This window comes from Plasmodium reichenowi, chromosome 11, assembly GCF_001601855.1.
Source record: "Plasmodium reichenowi strain SY57 chromosome 11, whole genome shotgun sequence".
Classification (NCBI taxonomy): Eukaryota; Apicomplexa; class Aconoidasida; order Haemosporida; family Plasmodiidae; genus Plasmodium; species Plasmodium reichenowi.
Window position 1 is genome coordinate 813767 of NC_033656.1, and position 18429 is coordinate 832195.

Sequence of the window (18429 nt, forward strand, 5' to 3'; positions counted from 1 at the left end):
TTTGACCCATTATATGGAAATAAATATATAATTATATAAACAAATAAATAAATAAATAAAAAAATATATATATATTATTTATTTATTTATTTATTGTATATATAATTTTGAGTAATACATACATACATACATATATATATATATATATATATATATATATAATTATATATAATTAATAAAAACTTATTTTTAAATGGGTCTCCAAACAGAAAAGGATAAAGAAAAGGAACATCAAAAAAATAATTTTAAAATATGCAGCAAAAAATTTGAAACAGATGAATTAGAAGTCCTAAAAAAGGTAGAAAAAGAAGAAATACATATTTTAAAGAATTAAAAGGGATATTGATACATATGAAAATATGTGCATATTTATATAAATAAAATGTATGTACTTATATATTCATACAATTTATTTAATTTTTTTTTTTTTTTTTTTTTTTTTTTTTTGGTAGATATATAAAGAACTAGGTAGTAGATCTGGCTCAAGTTATATTGACAAAGAAACGTTTCTTCAATTTTTTCCTTTACCAGGGTTGTGGGGAGAAAGATTATTTTTAAAATTTAACTTCAAAAATACTGGTTTTATAGATTTTGAAGAGTTTATAATAGGTATAGCAATATGTTGTCGAGGGACAAAAAGTGATAAGATAAATGTATTGTTTGATATTTTTGATTTGAATGCAGATGGGTTTATCCAAAAGTCTGAGATGGTAGCTATGCTATCTAACATTCCTTATATTCATAAATTAAAAAATATATTTTTTAATAAAGATAATAGGAAAAATATATATCGAGATGATTATACGAAGGATGATGATAATGCAGATGATGAAAATGAAGATCATGAAAATGGAGATGCTATTGTAGATTCTAATGTAGGTACTAATTCAGATGGTAATATAGATATCGATGCAGATGCAGATGTAGAATACAATGATAGTGATAGTGATGATTTTACTATAGATGATGATGAAGATGTGGATAGTTTGGATGACATAAGTGATTCCTTTAGTAGTGCTTATGAGGATGAAGACGAATATTCAAATAATAATAATAATAATAATAATAATAATAATATAGAAAATATGAACATAAGTTCAGATAATAAAAATGTGGAAGAGAATAATATAGGAAATTGTAGTAAATGTATAAAACAACAAAAAAATAAAGCATTAAATGCAAATATAAATAACAAGAGAAATGGGAATGGTAATAATACTTCATTAAATGTAAAGGAGCTAGCCAAAAAAATACGAAAAGAAGAAAAAAGAAAATTTGTAAAAAAATTGAGAGAATTAAACGCAGTACATTTGTATAAAGATAATGAATTAAGTAATAAAAAAGAAAAAGATAAAGAAAGAAAAAAAAAAAATAAAGATCCAAATGTTTCCAAAAATTCTCCTTTTTTTAAAAGTGAAGGTGAAGATTATAATTCTTCGTCGAGTAACAATACAGATGCTTTTGTTCATGATCATATAAAATACATAAATAAATATAAAAAAAAAAGTTTAAAAAATGAAGTTAAAAAAAATGGACACAGATATAAAGATGCAACAAATCCATATATATCCTCTACTACAGATAGTTCTACAAGTAATGAAAGTAATTATAACATAAATAATGATGAGTTTGAAAGTTGCAGTTCAAATAAAGAACACAGAGAAGTTTGTTCTAGCGACACGTCAGATTCATTTATTAGTATTTATGGATATTTGATAAAAAATCGAAGGAGCAAAAATATAAAAGAAAAGAATCACCATAGTAAGGAGAAAGATAAAAAAGATCCAGATGTAAAGGGCAAAAATAAAGCAGATGATAATATTAAGAGGAAGGAAAAAGGAGATGATGAAATTAAAAGGAGGGATAAACCATTAGATGATGTTAAAGAAAAAGAACAAATAAAGTACGAGGCAAAAAATAAAGACCACAAAATGAAAGAAGAAATATCAGAAGGAAAAGAAAATTTAAAATACAAAGATGTTGAAAAAAATAAAGATGTTGAAAAAAATAAAGATGGTGAAAAAAATAAAGATGGTGAAAAAAAAAAAGATGGTGAAAAAAATAAAGATGGTGAAAAAGAAGAAGGAAAAAATGAGGAAAAAGAGAATGAAGAAGAAAACAAAATAAAAAAAGAAAAGTGTTTTACAAGAAATGATATAAATATATACAAAAAAGAAAAGAAAAAAGAAAAAAAAAAGAATAAATTATATGTAAACGAATTTTGTCTACCATCCAAAACTGCTAGAAGCATTTTAAATGATGAAGAAAATAATAAACCATCCGATAAAAATGTTGATGTTGAAGCGATCGTAGATATTATGTTAGAAGAATGTGAATTTTTAGATAATGATAAAATAACACTTATACAATTTAAAAGTGTTATACATAAATATGATTTCTTTTTATATATATTTTTTAATTGCCTACATGAAGATATTTGGGGCTTACAAGGAAATGTCTTATATGGTAGAGATTATATAAGTAACTTTGTTATAAAATCTGAAAATTTTAAAAATAAAGAAATTGAGCAAGATGAGGATGATGCTATTACTGAAGAATTATATTTTAAAATAAGACAACTTTTTATAGTTCAAGCTCCTGATTATGATTGTGTGAATGATGATTTGTGTGTAAACTTTTTAAATACAAAGAACGTAGAACAGGACATAAAGGAAGTTGGTGAGGAAGAAAAAGAAAAAGAAAAAGAAGAGAAAAAAAATGGTGCAGATAAAAAGGATACCATAGAAAAAGAAGATGAAGAATATATAACAAATAATTTTAGTAAAGATAAAAATGACACATCTATAAATAAGAAAAAACCAAAAAATGAAAATAATGCAAAATTAGTTAGCTTTGTTAGTGAAATAAAAACAGGAGAAGAAAATATTGTTGACAAAGATAAAATTAAAGAATATGAAAAGGAGTATTCTATTCATAAAGATAAGGATGATAAGAAGAATGTTAATAGTTCTTTTGAAAGTGAGCATGAAGATTTAAAGCGCCAATTTATAAATATGAAAGAGAAAATAAAGAAAAGCTTAAAAGAAAAAGATGAATTGAATAATCTGAAAGAGGATAATAAAATATATAAAAAATTGGAAGAGTATGATAAGAAGACCATTAATAATATAGAGAATCAGAATGAAAATCAAAATGAAAATCAAAATGAAAACCAAAATGAAAATCAGAATGAAAATCAGAATGAAAATCAGAATGAAAATCAAAATGAAAACCAAAATGAAAATCAAAATGAAAATCAAAATGAAAATCAAAATGAAAATCAAAATGAAAATCAAAATGAAAATCAAAATGAAAATCAAAATGAAAACCAAAATAATAATAATAATATATTGAAAGAAAAAAATTTTTATGAAGAAGATAATAATAATAATAATAATGATAATAGTAATAATTTTGATGAATCTCAATCAATTCAAGAATACCAAAACGATAATAAAAATAATTTTATTGAAGAGAATAATATTTTAATTAACCAGAAAAAAAATTTATACAATATGAAAGAGGATCCAATAAATATCCAGGTTGATATGAAAAGTAATATTCATATGAACATTATTATTAATAAAGTGAATGATGTGAATGGTGTAAATAATGTGGAAGATATTAATAATGAACAAAAGAAAAACGATTTTGTTAAAAGGAATAAACAAAATACGAATAGAAATGAACACATGAGCAAAAAAGACATTGCTGGTAATAATAGTAGTACTATTATTAATAATAATATGATGAATTTAAACGATGATTTATTAAATGTGGAAAATACAGAAAATAAGAATAGATATGAATGTGATTTCAATTTGTTAACAAATCAACTTAATGATATATTTTCAAAAGAAATTGTAGAATTTATCCAAGCATCTAAAATTAGTTTTAATATTAATGATGTTTGTAAAGAAAGAAATTTACACAAGAAAAAAGAAAGACTTCAGAAAGGTCGTAGAAACTATTTGAAAAATAATAAAAACAATTTAAATATATCTTTAAATTATCAGAAGCAAAAGAAGTATCCATTTAATAAATTATTCTTGGAAGAATTGGAAAAGGATGAAAAAAATGAAGAAATTAATAAAGCAGAAGAACATGTAACAGATGAATCATCTTTTGAATATAATCAAAATGGTGTTTTTCCGAACAAAGTAGTACCCACTAAAACAAATAAAGATATCTTAACAATAAATAATCAAAACAATGAAGAAGATATGAAACAAAAAGAAAAAGAAGTGAACGAACAAACCGTAGAAAAGAAAGAAGATAATAATATTCTTATTAATAAATTAAGTAAAAAAAAAAGTTTTTCAGGATTGAAATTACAAAATATAGAGAAAATGGATATATTAGAAAAGTTTGGATTGTCCTATAAAAAAAGTGAAAAAACAAGTCTGGGTTGTTCCATATTTCACAATAAGGTAGATGAAAAGAGAGGATCTTTTAGTAAGAGTCAGGATGGAATTGAAGCTGATGTAATAAAGCAAGGAGAATTAAATGATGAAAAGGTAAAAAATATTGAACGAAATGATGAAACGGTAAAGAAGAATGAAGCAAATGATGAAAAGGTAAAAAATATTGAAAGAAATGATGAAAAGGTAAAAAATATTGAAAGAAATGATGAAAAGGTAAAAAAGAATGAACAAAAATGTGACGATTTAAAAGAACCCATTTCGAACGTAGATAAAATAAGTTATCAAAAAAGTACAAGTGATAAAGATTTAAGTAAAAAGAAAAATAGTAATGTCGTTGCTTTGAATAAAATGGATACTTTTAAAAAAGATGAAAGTTCAAGTAATGATATGGAAAGTTCTTATTTTTCTAGTAATAAGAAAAAGAAATATGATTTAACAAAAAAGCATGGAAAAGATATAAATTTATATTCATGTCCTAATTGTAAGGGTCCATTTTTAATGTGTCCAAATTGTCATTGTAGATACCCTAGATTTTGTGTTAATGATAATAAGATAGCAATGGAATGTGAATATTGTGATTGTGAGCATTGCTATTTTTATAATTGTATATATTGTAATTTTGATTTCCAGAAATGCTTAGATATGATAAAAAAGAATTCTCTTAAGGAAGGTATATTATATAAAATAGGAAAGCATTTACATCAATTTAAAGCTAGATATTACATATTGTTTGATAATTTATTATATTATTATGATAAAAAAAGGAATTTAAAACCTAGAGGTTTTATGTTTTTAGAAGGTTGTTATGTTGAATTAATTGCTAAGAATGATAATATTAATAAATATGGTTTTTCTATATGTCACAAAGGAACGAAACAAGTACAGAAACGTAATTTATATGTAAACACATTAGAAGAAAGGGATGAGTGGGTACAAGCCTTATATTCATCTACAAAACAGAATACATTATATAATTTATATGAATTACATGAACAGTTAGGGCAAGGTAAGTTTTCAACAGTTTATAGAGGTATAAATAAACAAACAAATTCAGAATTTGCCATTAAAGTAATTGATAAAAGATCTGTATCAATATATGAAAAAGAATTATTAAGAAGTGAAATATCAATATTAAGATTATTAAGGCATCCAAATGTTATATACTTAAAAGAAATAATTAATACAAAAGAAACTTTATATATATCCATGGAATTGGTAAAAGGGGGAGAATTATATGATTTTTTATTAGCTGAAACACGATTAAGTGAAATCCATGCAAATAAAATTATAACACAATTAATAAAAACAGTAGCATATTTACATAGATGTGGTATTATACATAGAGATATTAAACCAGAAAATATATTACTTACAGATAAATCAAGAGATGCTCAAATAAAATTAACTGATTTTGGATTGTCAACATTATGTGCTCCAAATGAATTATTGAAAGAACCATGTGGAACATTAGCATATGTAGCACCAGAAGTTATTACATTACAAGGTTATAATCATAAAGTAGATGCATGGTCTATCGGAATTATATTATATTTATTATTAAGTGGTAAATTACCTTTCCCTATTAATAAAAATACAGAAATGAATATACAAAAAAATTATGTATTAAATTTTAAGGATTATATATGGAAAAGTATATCTTCATCAGCTAAAGATCTTATATCAAAATTATTAGAATTAAATGTAGAAAAAAGAATTTCAGCAAATGAAGCTTTAGAACATATATGGGTGAAGAATCCAACTGCTGTAATAAATGAAAATTCATTTATATATAAAAATGAAGAAATTAATATTTTAAATTTACAAGATGTTAGTGTTAGTACATTTAATATACCAAGATATACACCTTTACATATTGAAGAAGAAAAAAATACAGAAGAGGTAGAAAATAAAGAGCTCATATTCAATATTCATGAAAATAATATTTTATGTGAAAATAATGATTCTATTGATGAACCTGTTATACCATTACCATATAGTAGTGCCCCAGTAAAAGAATATATTCATGATAAAAAAAATATACAAAATATATCATCTCCAATAGAAGATATATCAATGAATAAGCAGGAAAATGCTGTAAATGAATCCATAAATAAAGAAACATCAAATCTTATGAAAAATTGTTCACAAAATGCAACGGATCAAAATGATACTTCACCTCATCATAATAATGAAAATCAAAATGAGCAAGGAAATCTAAACACTTGTATTCATAAAATTAACGAGTGTAAAAAGAGTTCAACAGATGGACACACTGCCCAAATAAATGATAATACAAATAAAGAACATGATAAAATAAGGGATAATTAAAAGTAACATTTATGGAAACAGAGAGTAGACAAAAGTGTGTATACATATAAATATATATGTATATATCCTTTTTTTTTTTATTTTATTTTTTGATACCCCTTATATATATATTACATCAATATTATACGAGTTTATATATATATATATATATATATATATATTTACCATACAATGAAATGAAAAAATGATTGTATAATTTATTATTGTTCCCAGTTTTGATATAATTCACATAACATGTAACAATTATTTATAATTTATTTTTTTTACAAATATATTTATAACATAAATTAATAAGTAAAATGATTTATTATTTTTATTATACATATATATATATATTAAAACTATATTTAATATTTAATATTTAATATTTAATATTTAATATTTTATATTAAAAATAAAAAATATATGTATATATAATTGTGTATTATTTATTTTTTTTTTTTTTTGAAGAAAATATAATATATATATAATATGTGTATACCGTATTTGTTTTTGTTTTTCTTTCTTTTTTTTTTTTTTTTTTAATTTAATAATTAGACACACATGTGTAAAATAAAAAAAAAAAATTCCTTCATCAGATAATTTTCTGGAATTTTAGATATTATATATTTTTTTTTCAATTAACATTTAAGAATACCTTTAATAAGTTTTAAGACAGGCATATATTAATAATTAAAAAATAAAATAATAAATTAAAAGAAAGTACACAATATGTAAATGACATAATATGTGTACGTTTTTTTTTTTTTTTTTTTTTTTTTTAAATATAATAATATATAATGTTCACAAAATAATTTAAAAAAAAGAAAAATAAAATATTTATATATTTTATAAAGAAATATTGTTAATGAAAATATTACATTAAAAATAATATATATTATATATATATATAAAAACATGATATATTAAAACATTATATTATATATATTATATCAACTTAGTTTCTTCTTTTCTTTTTTTTTTTTTTTTTCTTTTTTTTTTCTTTTTTTTTTTCTTTTTTTTTTTCTTTTTTTTTATCTATTAATAATAAAAAAAGAAAAGAAACATACTTTATTATATTTTTTAAAAAATATAACATGTTTATTATAACATTATTTTATATTTCTATTATTGTTTAAATTGGACAACAAAAAAAAAAAGAAAAAAGAAAAAAAAGTACACACACGTATATTAATCGTGAGAAAAATATAATTATATTATTATCATAATTGATATTGTATAAAGGTAATGTGATTTTTATATTATTATAATATAATATGTATATAAATTATTATTTTTTTTTTCTTTTATATTAAAGAAAAGAAATTCTAGTAATTCTCTACTTATTAATACTGACTTCTTCTGAATTCATTTATCCAAGTTAATTTGGGGATAGTAATACAAATAAATAAATAAATATAAATATACATATATATGTACATATAAATATATTTTAATATATAAAAATAAATAAATAAAACAACAAAAAAAAAAAAAATATATATATATATATATATATATATATATATTGATTTACATATATATTTGTTTATGTATTAATATAATATTATACCTTTGTATTATGCATAACATATTAATGCGTATATAAAAAAAGGAAAAGAAAAAAAAAGTAAATGTTTGAAAATATTCATTTGATATTTTAAGAGGGTGTTGCTTCATTTCATCCTTTTTTATATACTTTATATATTTATATTTTTCTGTTTCTATTTATTTTTCTGTTTCTATTTATTTTTCTGTTTCTATTTATTTTTCTGTTTCTATTTATTTTTATGTTTCCATTTATTTTTATGTTTCGATTTATTTTTATGTTTCTATTTATGTTTATGTTTTTATTTATGATTATGATTCTTTTTTTTTTTATGTGTGTGTAGTTATTTTTGGTTATTATATATATATATATATATGTATGTATATACATATACTCATCAGCATGGAAATTAAGAATAAAGCGGAAAATTTAACGATTAGCAATCTTTTCAGAACAGATGATAATAGAGGAAAGACAAATATGATCATGGATAATAAGAGCAAGCTAATAATAGATAGTGAAAAGAAGAAAAACATATGGTCTATATTTACGAAATTAGATGATAGTAATAATAAAAAAGATGACGACGATTTGAATAGTAGTATTCATTTAAATGATAATTGTATTAATTATGATGAAAATGAAAGTATCGAGAATTTTTTTTCTCCAAGAAATATAATGGAAAAAGATAAAAAGAATATTACATATTCTAATGGTACCTTATTTAAAAATACAGAACAGAATTATGAAATTAAAAATGAAATAGAAAATATATCTAATAGTTTTAAACGTAAATATAATATATTATTAACAGAAAAAACGGATGATAATATGTTAAATGATATAATATCAATTAAAAAGATGAAGAAAGATCAAAATGTGAATTGTCCAAGTTATAATTCGTATAGAGAGTTTTTTTTAAAAAGTGGGGGAAACAAAAGTATTAGTAGTAGTAATAGTAATGGTCATAGTAATGGTCATAGTAATGGTCATAGTAATGGTCATAGTAATAGTCATAGTAATAGTCATAGTAATAGTCATAGTAATGGTCATAGTAATAGTCATAGTAATAATCATAGTAATAGTCATAGTAATAGTCATAGTAATAGTCATAGTAATAGTCATAGTAATAATTGTTATACACTTAATAGTAACGATTTTGCTTTAAATAATAATAATACTAATTTGATTCTTTGTGCTAATAATGAGAGTCCATTTAGTAGTAATAGCTCTTTTATGAATAATAAAATGATATATAATAAAATAGAAAATGATGATATATCTAGAAGAATGAAGAAAATAAATAATATAGAACATTTTAAACCTATTAATACTTTAAATGATAAAAATATAATTATGAATACTACTTCTATTAAATCTACTACTTCAACAATTTCAACGAGTTCATCTATTACAACACACGCAGGTCCAATAAGAAATACAAAATATGTAGATGATAATGACATGAATAGTTCAGGACAAAATATTCAAATACACAATAATGTGGAAAAAGTTGATAGTAATAATAAAAATTATAGTAGTTACAATAATGTAAATCATTACAGTAATAATAATAATAATAATAATAATAATAATAATAATAATATTACTAAGACAACAAATGTTATTAAGAAGAAAAATATTTGTGTACCTGTGAAATCATTAAATATACAACATAAAAAAAAACTATATAATTCAACTCCAAATAAAAAAGTACATACGTTTCATAAAAATGATAAATTTGATATATTAGGTAAATTAGGTGATGATGTATTTAGATATATTATATCATGTGTAAAAAATAAAAATTTATTGTTATTAAATAAAAGATGTTGTGAACTTATACGTTCCTTAAGAATAAAATTAATATATGATGAATCTTTAAAAAGTTCTATATCACCAGATAGTATAATGAAAACAATATATTTATCAGAGAACATTGAAATATTAGACTTGTCAGGTTGTTCTCATTTAACATCTCATCATTTTCATGTTTTTTCTAATTGTAATAATATAAAATTTCAAAAGACCTTAAAAGTATTATGTTTAAAAAATTGTAATAAAATATCCGATTCAAGCTTAAAACTTTTATTACATAGATTCAAAAATTTAGAAGTTGTAGATATACGTAATTGTTATAAAATTAGTCATGAAGGTATTTATCCTTTAAAATTTAAACATACATTAAAAAAATTATATATGGGAAATCTTACTTCATCAAATGTAACAAATTGCCATTCCAATGATTCTTTAAAAGTATTATTTAATAGTAAAAAGGATAATATACAATTAGATACAGTTTTAAACAATTTAATAGCCTTAGAAATAACTAATGTGAAACTATTAGATGATATATCACATCTATATATGATTGCTAATAATCTAAAGATTCTTAATTTTAAAGGTTGTCCTATTGATGATACTTCTTCAAATTATTTTCAACATTTCAAAAACTTACTTGCTCTTAATTTGTCAGAAACAAATATATCGAATCATTTACTAAATGTCGTTATAAAAAATTCAACAAAATTAAAAGTACTAGATATTTCTAAAACTCCGGAAATACTTAATAGTACCATTTTGGAAATACCAAAAAAGTTGAAGCACTTGAAAAAGGTTAAGTTAGCCCACTTGCAAAACGTTGATAACTTTTGCTTGAGAGAATTTTTGAAGTACTGTAAGGATCTAACATGCATAGACTTTTCAAACTGTTGGAAAGTCAACAACACTTTTTGTAATTTAAATGGTTTGGAAATCGCCGCAGGTAATAAATAAATGAATATAAATAAATAAATAAATAAATAAATATATATATATATATATATAAAGAAAAATTACTAATACTTATATGTATACATATATATATATATATATATATATATATATATATAATCATTTTTAATTTTAGGAAATAAATTAAAAGACATCGGAGCCTATCAATGTTCTATTGACAGAAAATCTTGCGAAGGATGTTTCGCAGAACTTGGATGTATATCCTTACGTGTTCATGTTTATAATGTAAAATATAAAAAACTAACCACACACATATGTATATATATATATATATTAAATTAATTGTTGCATGCTTGGATATATCTCACATATATATGTAGATGCTATATTTTATATTATTTTTTTGGAAATATGTGTAAATATATAAATATATATATATATATATATATATATATATATATATGTTTTATTTTTTATTATTTTTTTTTTAATGTGTAGGAGCTATTTTTATTTGAGACATCCATTTATACTGATATTAAATTACTTGAAGACGATTAAATTAAAAAGTTTTTAATGTTTTTAATTTTTTCCACATCCTGATATAATAAAAAGAAGTTTATTAAAATATGTATATATATAATATGTATATATAATATATATATATATTTTTTTTTTTTTTTTAAATTAAATTATTTTTTTTAATGACATATTTTTTTTTGAATATATTCATTTTATAATATTAAGTATATAATATATATAGTGCATAAATAAATATATAAAATGTTAATGTATATATTATATATATATATATATATATATAATAAATATATATTTTTTATTTTATATATTATATATTATATATTATTTTTTTGAAGTTACATTATTTTTTTTTTTTTACTGTTTTTTTATAAAATATAATTTTTTTTAATATATATAATATATATATAATATATATATATATAATATACTATTTAGAATTTTTTTTTTTTTTTTTAAAGTTTAAAGTACTTATAAAAATATATAATTTATTATATATAATAATAATAATATATTTTAATTTTTATTAAAAAAAAAAAGAGGAAAATTTTATAAGAAAATATAAATTTTTTTCATTATTTTTTTCTTTTTTTTAATGTTATATATTAACAAAAGAAAATATAAGAAAATTAAATTGATATTTATATGAATGAGTGAAAAATATTAAACACAAAAAGGTCAAACAATTGTTACAATAGGAATTAAAAGAAATATTTATATATTGTAATAAAAAAAAAAAAGAAAAAAAAAAAAAAGGAAAATTTTAATGATGAACAATTATATATAAATAATGGCAAATGATTTAGGAGAAATATCAAATAAACAAAAGGGTTATATGGAAAATAATGAGAAAAATATTGAAAAGAATAATGAAATAAATAATGAAGTGACATATAAAATGATTAATGAAATAAAAAATGATATTGTAAGAAATAATATGGTTAAAGAAGGAAATAAAAATATTAATAAAAAACATAATGAGAGTAATGTTAATATAGTAGGTAATAAAAAATATGAATCTCATATTAATATGAAAAACAAATCTGATGAAGAAAAATGTAAAGCATTTTTCAAACAAGAGCTTTGTTTAAAAAATGTATTACGTAACAGATTTTTAAAAAGTAAAAGTAATAAATGTTATGAGAATGGTAATAACAATGATATGAATAATAATGATGATAATAATGATGATAATAATAATGATGATAATAATAATGATGATAATAATGATGATAATAATGATGATAATAATAATGATGATAATAATAATGATGATGCTTTTTATACTTGTACTAATACATCTATTGATAAAGAGATTAATAATAATAATGTGAAAAATAAAAAACTGAAAGAATGCATAAATAATGAAGAGAAAATACCTTCTGAAGTTGAATGTGCTATATGTATGAAATTATTAATTGTTCCTGTTACCATACCATGTGGTCATAATTTTTGTAGAGATTGTATTGAGAAAGCAAAAGAATATAAAAATTTGTGTCCATTATGTAGATCTAATATGGGTGATAAAAAGAATATCAACCTTTTATTAGGAGAATTAATAAAACAAAAATATCCTTTAACATATTCGAAAAGGTTAGAAGAAATCGAAAATTTGAAATTAGAACAAGAAAAAAAAGTAATAAAAGAAAGAATTAATGCTATTAATAATTCATCTATTATTCCAATATTTAAAGCACCATTAATATTTGGTCCATATTTCCCAGGAGAAGTTTTTGATATAAATATTTATAATAAACGATTTATAGATTTAATATATTTTATATCTAATGAAGGTACATTTGCTATTACATCAAGCAAAGAAAAAAATGATGAACAAAAGTTATATGGAATACATGTTAAAATTTTAGAACAAAAAAAAAGTAATCAAGTTTTCTATTTAAAATGTATAGCTAATTTTAGAGTACTATTATATAACATAACTCTTTTTACAGATTATGGAAATTTTGTGGGATTGCATTCTCCATTGTTTGATGAAAATATATCCATCAACTTTTTAAATTCTTATATTATAAATAATACAACTGTTCATACGGATAGTACAAATATTACATATGGTAATTATAATAATGAGCAAGATGTTGGTTTGTCTAATAATACCAATATTGGGGGGAAGGAAAAAATTCGAGACTTAAAAAAATTATTATACCAAATTGAAGTAGAAGAAGATATTAATTTAATTTCTTACTATTATGAACAGTATAAAAATATAACAAATATGGGTGAATTTATAGACAATAATAATAATAATAATGATGACAATAATAATAATGATGATGATAATAATAATACTAATAATAGTAATAATAATAATAATAATAATAATAGTAATAATAATAATAATAATATAACGAATATTGTTAAATACCATTGTTGTATTATATTATCCAAAATATGTTTATTATGTATTAAAAATCAACTTAATCGTTTTGGAAGTGCAGGAGTTATGTTATTTAATACAAAATTTAGAAATATAAAATTAACATCTTCTGAACCTTCAAAGGAAGAATTAGAAAAATTTTCCTATTCTTTAAGTTGTGCTATTATTTCAAGATCTGTACTAAAGTGGAAATGGTTCAAAATTACAGATACATATGAAAGATTAGAAAGTATAACACAATATTTCTTAAAAAAAAAAAATAAAAGTATTCTTGCTTTAGATAATTCAAGATCTCCATTAATACATAGATTCTTTATGTTAGATTCCATATCTTCTTCTTTAATCATACTTGTTTTTTTTTTAATTATTATTTGTATAAAATATTTTATATATTAACCATATAAAAATGGTGATATATTTTTTTATGTATATTGAATATGGATATGTGCCCATATGTATATAAGTATGTATGTATGTATGTATATATGTATTTTTTTTTAAATATATATTTAATTACTTATTTATTATTATATTATATTTATATATATTTTAATTTTTTTTTTTTTTTTTTTTATTTGATATTACATATATATTAGATATATGTATATCTTTAATTTTGGCATAATTATAATGTTTAGCTTTTTTGTTGAAATATAAATGTTTATTTGTATATATTTGAACATTAAAAAAGTAAGGTATTCTCCCTTCTTCAACAATATATATATATATATATACATGTATGTATGTATGTATTTATTTATTTATATGTAAGGTTATTTTATTATAATAAAGGGGAACACATAAAGCATTCTATACATTACTATCGGTAATGTACATTTCTTTTCCCTTATTATTTTATCACATATATATATATATATATATATATATATATATATATATATAATATGTGTGTATTTTAATAATTTGAAAAATTCTAATAAGCTTAAAATTAAGTTTAATAATATTTGTCAAATTTTCAAGTTCACCTGGAATAAAGATTTTATCATATATTTATACATTTTAATATTTTTTTATGATATACTTATTTTTCGGGATCCTTATTCAAATACGATATATTATATAATAATATATGTACATATATTATATATATGAAGAGATATACTACTACATAATATATATTTATAATAGTTTCTTTAATGTTTTTAAAATTGTAAAAATATATATATATGAAATAAAATAATAATATAAAATATTATATATAATTAAATTCTTAATTTTACGGAAATGAAGTATAAAAAAAGTGCATCTTATATAAAACATATATAAATATATATATATCTATAATATATAATATATTTAGGATATATATAAATATATATATATATGTATATATATATTTATTTATTTATACATTCATTATTATTATTATTTTTTTTTTCTCCTATATATTCCTATTTTAAATTTTATAATATTATTTAGAGTGTACTCATAAATCAACAAAAGTGTTATTAATTTAATATAATATTATGTTCAGTTATTAGAAGAAATTTATGTATTAATGAAAAAAAAAGAAAAAGAAAAGAAAAAAAAAAAAAATACAATTGTGAATAATGACATATCGGACTTTGAATAAAAAATTATATAATGGGTATAATCATATAAATAATATATATATATATATATATATATATATATATATATATAATATATATAATATATAATTACATATATTATTATATGTACATATAAATATATTAATAAATAAATATAAGCATATATTATATATAATTTATATATATATATTATATATATTATATTTATCATATTATTAAAATTTTTTTTTTTTTAATTTTCAACATTGTAGAAAAATTCAGATAGAATATAATTTTATTATATTTCAATATATTATATATATATATATATATATATATATATATAATATATATATTTTTTTTTTTCTTTTTAACATTAATTAAATATCACAAGAAAGCCCTTTTTTTTATTATATATTTTTGGATTGATAATATAATATGTAGTTCTTATCATAAAGTAAAAAAAAAAAATATATATATATATTTTATATATATGTTAAAATCTAATTCATAATTGAAGAAAAAGGATTATATAAAGTTTTTAAAATAGAAAGTAGAAAAAGAAAAAAAAAAAGGATATCATAAAAAAAAAAAATAATAAATGAATATTAAAATGAATTGAAGAGAGTGTCATTTTAATAGTTGGAATTATAAGTTTTTATTTATAATATTATGCTTTTATAATTTTTTTTTTTTTTTTTTTTTTTTTGTTCTAATTGATTTGTTAATTTGACTCCTATTTTGAAAGTAGGTTCTTTATTTCTTTATTCGTTTTATTTAATATTTAAAAAGTAAAGAAACATAAATATATATATATATATATATATATATATATATATATATATATATTTATTTTATTTTTATTTTGATTTTCCTGTTCATAGATGAATGAACCTTTTAGTTTCAATGTAAATGCTCCTTCGTATTATCCAGGAATGAAATATAAGGGAGCAGGGGCAGAGGAAGATGATGAAAACAATAGTAACCTCAACAATACAAGTAATGAGAATAATATTAATATGAACAATGATGTTAATAATGATTTGGATAAAATTAAAGAAGATGAGGAAGATATAAATGGTTCCGAAATTGTCGAAGATGAAAATGTTAATGATATAGAAGAAAAAATAAGCAAACTGGTTTTGAATGATGATAATGATATTATGAAAGAAGACGTAGAAGAGTTACAAGAAAAAGTAGAAGATAAAAAAATAAAAATGGCTGAAGTAGACCCAAGACCACATTTAAATATAATTTTTATTGGACACGTCGATGCAGGGAAATCAACAGCTTGTGGTAATATTTTATATATATTGGGATATGTTGATGATAGGACTATTGAAAAATATGAAAGAGAAGCTAAAGAAAAAAGTAGAGAAAGTTGGTTTTTAGCATTTATTATGGATATTAATGAAGAAGAAAGACAGAAAGGTAAAACGGTAGAAGTTGGAAGGGCACACTTTGAAACGAAGGATAGAAGATTTACAATTCTTGATGCACCCGGACATAAAAATTTTATTCCAAATATGATTAGTGGTGCTGCACAAGCAGATATTGGTGTTTTAATTATATCAGCAAGAAAGGGTGAATTTGAGACAGGTTTTGAGAGAGGAGGACAAACAAGAGAGCACACATTGTTGGCAAGAACATTGGGTAATCCAAAGAATTAATAATATATATTTATACATGTATATATGAATATATGAATATATTTATATATATATATATATATATATTTATTTATTTATTTTATTTTCAATTTAGGTATTAACCAACTCATTGTTGCCATTAACAAAATGGACGATCCAACGTGCAATTGGAGTGAAAGCAGATATGAAGAAATACAAAAGAAAATAACCCCATATATAAAATCATGTGGATATAATATTAATAAGGATGTTTTTTTCGTGCCAATTTCAGGGTTAACTGGTCAAAATTTATCAGAACATGTATCAGATAAAAATTCGAAAATTTATGACCCTAGAGCTAGTTGGTATGATTTATCGAAACCAACATTATTTAATATATTAAATTCTTTGCCACCTCCACCTTGGGATGAAAATGGTCCCTTAAGAATACCTTTGTTAGAAGGATATAAAGATAATGGAATAATAGCTATTGGAAAAATTGAATCGGGGACATTATATGGTAATAATATGAATTGTACTTTAATGCCGAATAAAGTAAAAGTAAAAGTTATGAATGTTTTTTTGGAAGATGATGAAGTACCATATGCTAAACCTGGAGAGAATGTTCGTGTAAGATTATTTGGTGTTGAAGAAGATCAAATAAGTAAGGGTTTTGTTTTATGTGATTCATTAAACTTATGTTCAGTTGTTCATGAATTCATAGGTCGTGTTGCAATTGTAGAACTACTTGAACATAAACCTATTATAACAGCAGGATATTTTTGTATTTTTCATGCACATACTGCTTGTGAAGAAATACAATTTGTTGAAATGTTAGAAGTTATTGATAAAAAATCCAAGAAAAAAAAAACAAAACCAAAATTTATTAAAAGTGATTGTATTGTAACAGCACACTTTTTACTCTCAAATCCAGTCTGTGTAGAAGTCTACGATAATTTACCACAACTTGGTAGATTTACCTTAAGAGATCAAGGAAAAACAATAGCCATTGGAAAAATATTAGAATTGAAAGTATAACCATCCTTAATACTTATTTTTTCATAATAAAGTAAAATATGTACATATTAATCATTTATATAATAGTAATAGCGGATTACACACATATATATGTATATATATTTATTTTTAATATAATTGACAGTATGTTTAATGTGAATAAATAGTTTATTCTTTAAACACTTTCAAATTAATATATAAAAAAGTGTATGTACACACTTTATTTTTAATACATTGATGCTTAAAAAAAAAAAAAAAAAAAAAAAAAATATATATATATATA

The 18429-nt window shown here is 20.4% G+C and overlaps 4 protein-coding genes across 4 annotated transcripts; all 4 read left to right on the forward strand.

The window, feature by feature from the left end:
- Positions 1-193: 193 nt before the first annotated feature.
- PRSY57_1121500 (calcium-dependent protein kinase 7) lies at positions 194-6752 on the forward strand (the record flags this gene model as incomplete). The annotated part of the gene is made up of 2 exons (XM_012908179.2): positions 194-298; positions 453-6752. The coding sequence occupies 2 exons, from the start codon at positions 194-196 to the stop codon at positions 6750-6752; spliced, it is 6405 nt and encodes a 2134-aa protein (XP_012763633.2).
- A 1906-nt stretch (positions 6753-8658) lies between these two features.
- PRSY57_1121600 (leucine-rich repeat protein) lies at positions 8659-11571 on the forward strand (the record flags this gene model as incomplete). The annotated part of the gene is made up of 3 exons (XM_012908180.2): positions 8659-11044; positions 11189-11298; positions 11512-11571. 3 exons carry the CDS (start codon positions 8659-8661, stop codon positions 11569-11571), a joined length of 2556 nt encoding a protein of 851 aa, XP_012763634.2.
- A 769-nt stretch (positions 11572-12340) lies between these two features.
- On the forward strand, positions 12341-14344 carry PRSY57_1121700 (RING zinc finger protein, putative; the record flags this gene model as incomplete). Its single annotated transcript, XM_012908181.2, has 1 exon — positions 12341-14344. One exon carries the CDS (start codon positions 12341-12343, stop codon positions 14342-14344), a length of 2004 nt encoding a protein of 667 aa, XP_012763635.2.
- Positions 14345-16385: 2041 nt separating this feature from the next.
- Positions 16386-18167, forward strand: PRSY57_1121800 (translation elongation factor EF-1, subunit alpha, putative; the record flags this gene model as incomplete). The annotated part of the gene is made up of 2 exons (XM_012908182.2): positions 16386-17154; positions 17266-18167. 2 exons carry the CDS (start codon positions 16386-16388, stop codon positions 18165-18167), a joined length of 1671 nt encoding a protein of 556 aa, XP_012763636.1.
- Positions 18168-18429: the final 262 nt, after the last annotated feature.